This window comes from Ptychodera flava, chromosome 5 (genome assembly GCF_041260155.1).
Source record: "Ptychodera flava strain L36383 chromosome 5, AS_Pfla_20210202, whole genome shotgun sequence".
NCBI classification, from domain to species: domain Eukaryota; kingdom Metazoa; phylum Hemichordata; class Enteropneusta; family Ptychoderidae; genus Ptychodera; species Ptychodera flava.
The window spans coordinates 22493803-22499082 of NC_091932.1; the positions used below are offsets into that span (position 1 = coordinate 22493803).

At 36.3% G+C, this 5280-nt stretch overlaps 1 protein-coding gene across 2 annotated transcripts; it reads right to left on the reverse strand.

Moving 5' to 3' along the window:
* Nucleotides 1-233: 233 nt before the first annotated feature.
* On the reverse strand, nt 234-5035 carry LOC139133267 (proprotein convertase subtilisin/kexin type 9-like). Of its 2 annotated transcripts, none has more exons than XM_070699792.1 (7): nt 4955-5035; nt 3743-3827; nt 2934-3149; nt 2190-2330; nt 1652-1774; nt 988-1167; nt 234-475 (listed from the first exon to the last, which is right to left on the reverse strand). In XM_070699792.1, exons 2-7 carry the CDS (start codon nt 3795-3797, stop codon nt 399-401), a joined length of 792 nt encoding a protein of 263 aa, XP_070555893.1. In that variant the 5' UTR covers nt 3798-3827; nt 4955-5035; the 3' UTR covers nt 234-398. The 2 variants fall into 2 exon arrangements, with proteins under 2 accessions (XP_070555893.1, XP_070555892.1); XM_070699791.1 differs by having other exon boundaries at nt 3731-3827.
* Between the last annotated feature and the right edge of the window lie 245 nt (nt 5036-5280).

The window sequence follows — 5280 nt, forward strand, 5'->3', positions numbered from 1 at the left end:
TGCTGAGTTCACTGTTTTGTTTCGTTTTTTCTCACGTAACAACTCATACAGACAATTTATGCAAATTGAAAGCTGGCTTGACGGTGGATGTACATCAAGATACATCATTCTACCGAAATTAAACAATTTTGAGAAATACATGTACAAGTTCAAGCTAATGGAGCTTTAAATATAATGTTAAGGATTTTAAAGTTCAATGCCGTGTTTTTGTATACACGTAGTGTAGGAGACTATTATTGCTTTTAAAATGCATTTATTTACTTTTGAAATACAACGTATCAATTACGTGTATAACAGTATTTTCATTCCTAAATGAATGCCAACATTGGACAGAATGCCAACATTTGCAAAATATAGCTGATAGGGAACGCTATAGACTTATAATGTCTTGGTATCCGTTACTCTTGGCAGCAAATAGCCACAGCTTGCACCCAATTACCGTTTCCTCCATTCACAGCCACGCATTCATCAGCGTCTGGAAGCAACATAATGTAATAGCATTAAAAAGCGAACAAAACACCCGGCTAAACGTTTTTGAGGTAGCGTTCACAATGAAAGTGTATGGATAAAATAAATATGCAGATATCCCGTAGACTGACTGTCACTCGCCTGAATTAGCTTTGACTACCGGTACATTGTACAAACACGTCATAACCATTACTGACTATTCGATTCTGAGGGTGTTAATAGAGATCTCTCTTCTTTGAGACAAAACTTTATCCCGTCTGACTAAAAATAACACAACCTTTCTTTATAAAGAAACGAAGACCTTTAGGAATTCAAAAGGACAGAAATGTAATGAGAGCTTACAGAAATGCATCGGCAATAAAAATTAATAATCGATTATCAAAATGCATTGAAATAAAACGTAAATATCTGCATTGGTAGCAGTCATCAAAAATAGGTTTTCCGTAATTTTTTTCCCTGTAATAAAAGAGATTTGTAAAGTAAAACAATACTTTTATTCCTCGTCAATTGCTTACTCACCTGTGATGTAAGCGCCGTCATTGTTTTTGTACCAGGTATAAGAATTACATCCTGTCAAAACCCAACCGTCATCACACGATACTGTGGCCGTGTCGCCCTGACTGCCACCACTCTGCGCACTCCACTTTGCTTTGCAGCTCTGGCTTACCTGTGAACAGTACACGGCTGTTGCCCAAACGCCTGAAAGACAATCAGTGGTAGTCGAAGTAGTGGATATAACAAAGACAAGGAGGACACTCGTGTTGACTAGCGGTAAATTATGCCTTCCGGGACGAATTTCACTAATGTGCCTGCAATCACCTCACCTATAAGCAATATAAGTTATTACTATGAAATCATATTATTACAAAACACGTGTAAGCTCACTATACGTCGTTGCTAAATTTCTGATATTTAACAAGTTAAAGGTCATATTGTAATGAAATGTAAATCATTTTCACAATAAGGCTCTAAAAATACTCGTGTATCTGTGAAACCAGTGACACTGTTTTGCGAGGAACCGTTACAGTATGACTTCTCATCCTCCGCTCAAAGTTTTACTGCTCCACGAAAACACTTGTATCTGATGACGTTAAACAACAAATTCATCTATACTTCCATGTTGTATTACGACAGTTGTACTACGGGTTGTATGACACAGAAACAATACTTAGATGATATTAACCTTTTCCGCCTGATCCATTCACTGCCACACATTTATTGCTTTGTATGTCCGTCAGTTGTTCTTCCTTAGTAGAATCTGGGTATGCGCCGTCAATGTTTTTCCAGAAGGTGTTTACAGAACAGCCTAATTTAAGGGCGAGTTAGAAATGCAATGTTGTTATCGGAATCAAAGCCAATGTGGTATAACACTCTAAGAGGGCATTATTGAATGTTGCTTGACGTCAATGATGAGTTCATGGCATAATAATGACTTCAACTTTTGAGTGGCGATTATGAGTGTACGTGATTATGAGTACACTTGTCTACCTGTCTGTCGCTTTGTCTGTCCGCTTGTTTGTCTACATGTCTTTCTATACGTACTTATGTATATGTATGTATGTATGTATGTATGTATGTATGTATGTATGTATGTATGTATGTATGTATGTATGTATGTATGTATGTATGTATGTATGTATGTATGAAAGTGCGTATGTACTGACAGAAGGATGAGTTTTTCTGACTAATAAGCACTATAAAATGGAGATCGAAAGACCGACCTGTCAAGAAACTTGGTTTTCCCTCCGGGAAGTCATAAGTCACCCAACTTTGATCATCGTCTTCAGATCCAGATTGTGAGCCACCTGCATACCCACACTTCAAATTCTTCCGTGTGCAGCATCTAGCAATGGCATGGACACCTGTAAATGTGCAAAAGAAAAAAAAATGTCCAATTTTAGATACGGCGTATGCAAATTAGATCATACGAAAAGAAATACAGTCTGCCAAATATTAAGAGTTAGGTCAGGTGTACAAAATGTTCGATTTACCCAGATAAAGACAATCTTCGGTCAGCGTGCAGCGGCTCAGATAGATACATATGATTGGCAGATTTTAATTATCTAGAGTAAGTTAAGGCGCTTAAAATAAAGGCTATTGTGCAATTGATTGGTTGTTCGAAAATTATGTAAATTACGAAGCTATTGAGCAAATCAAAAGGCTCCAGGCTCCAGTAGATCTTTGTACATTAGAATGGAATCATGGAGTTGGAAAGCGGCGAATCGTCAACATCTTTTGCATCATCCGCTGTGAAGCTTGTTTATATGTACAATATATACTCACAGCTTAATTCTCCTTTACAAACACCAGTTCATTTATCACGTATATCAACAAAATAGTTAATAGGCATTGTACTTTATTTTGTATCTATTCAAATATTGCAATTTTTTTTAAACTCAGTGTATAGAAATACCATCCGACATGTGCTGAGAATAAGGGAAGTAAATATTCGAACAAAAGCATACCATTTCCACTGGCACCGTTTCGTGCCACACAGGTTACAGCGCCATCGTCAGCTACTTCAATAAATTCCCCATCTCGAGTTCCGTGTCCCCCTGGACCCGGGAGGTAGCTAACACAACTTGTCATTTGTTCACTGCCTTCGCAGGTTACCCGAGCTTGATCGTCATCGGTTGTACCTGACAACTCTGATTGCCGTGTCACACACGTCAGCTTGCCACCTGCACCAAATAAAAGTGAACAATAAATTCTGTGGAATATCGTCACAGTTGGCGTTACACACTGCCCAAATGCGTGGCCGATGAATTATAACATGCGTGTGTAATACCTGACGATTATCCCGTTTTGTGCAATTCAACTCAAAAGCATTTGATTCCTGGACGATTTATTAAGTTCACGTTAATAAAAAGTTAACTTGATTAAAAACTTTGCATCTATTAAGGTATTATGATTGATATTTATCGGTCAACAATACACAGAACCATACACTACTGAAATGATTTAGTTGCTAAGATGTATGTCAGTAAAATATTGAATCAGCTTCATTTATACATACATACATACATACATACGTACGTACGTACGTACATACATACATACATACATACATACATACATACATACATACATACATACATACATACATACATACATACATACATACATACATACATACATACATACATACATACATACATACATACATACATACATACATACATACATACATACATACATACATACATACATACATACATACATTCACAAATTCACAAATGCACAAATACACAAATACACATACACTTGGACGCACTCGTGAACTCTGTGGCGATTCCTACAACAAGGACCAATATTGTGAAATCCACCATCGTCTTCAATTATGATTTCCGATTGAGACCCTGCAAAAAACACATTACAAATATAGTTATAAAATTTACTTGCTATGTGACAGTACTTGCCAAGGCAAAAAGAATGGAAGTTTTGTTTCTATAGCAGATGATCTTGTCTTCGATTATTTGAGCAACGCCATTATTTAGTAAGTCAACGATTTACCTCGATCGAATACTGAACCCTTTGCTTATATTGGTAACGTTTAAGCATACATGTAATGATGTATGTCCACTGTACATATTTGTGATGAATTCGATGTTTAGACTCGGCATACCGAGGACGAATGTTCCGATAACAAATGTGGATAAACGGGAACAACAGCAGGATATAAAATTTGTTACGTATATTTTTAGGCAATGCGTAATATAAGAGAGCTGCCAAAAAGTTTGCCATTTCTGAAAGAATATCATCATAATCATCATCATCGTTAGCTATGTCAAAGTTAATCTGCCTTCCATTCTATAGTGTCTGAATACATAACTTAGATTAACAACGAAACGTAGGTGAAAGAGTCGAGATTGCTACAAAAACAACGTCTGGGATTAGAATTAGAATTAGAACAACTCTGTTTGTCATAAAATTGAATATCGCCTTTTTATCACTTGCAGTAAAATACATATAGGGCCTAGTACAATACAAACAACTTAAAACGGCTTACGATAGACATTTTGATCAACAGTACATAAAAGTGGTTTGAATAGAGACGATGTGGTTAAAAATTTCAATGTGGATTTAACTCGTACTGTGGGGTTTATAATGCATATTGCCGACGGCATGAAAGTATGTTTGTAAAATATATCTCCTGGCTTTGACACTCGATATCTGTGACCAGGAGGAAGTTTCTGGAAACATGTAGAATCTTGGTCATAGGAACTCTTTTTATCACACGTTAAATTCAGATAATGATAATCATCTTTATTTGTGGAGACTATTTGAATGTCAGTCAAAGACCCGTTTTAATTTTGAAAACATCACGGTTCGATCAAATAATCGAAACGAGCATCAGACAATTTGTATGATTCTAGCCTTACGATGCACAATTAAATGATGAGTATTTAAGGGCGATTCATGGCCAATGAATTTCAGAAGCACTGCATGCAAGTTCCACTAAAAAGAAAATATAAAACAAGCTTACCTTAGAAATGGTGTTTCGGCAGACCTGGTGGCTTAACATCTGGTAGAATTTCGATGAGAGTTGAGAACATTTATTGGGTACGGTTGAAGCATAAATTAAAATACAATGTTAAATACGATCACGTGACAGCTCTTTTTATTTCAATCTGCAATGTGCTTGTATTTGAGACAAAGGACATTTTGATAGATTTCTGATATCGACAAACATAATTTAATTTACTTACAAATGGTACCGAAATAACTTATATTCGCCTTAAAATCTATTCAAGATGCAAAAGTATCGTATGTGCCAGTATACATGCCACTGAGGACTGTAACGTTGAAAAG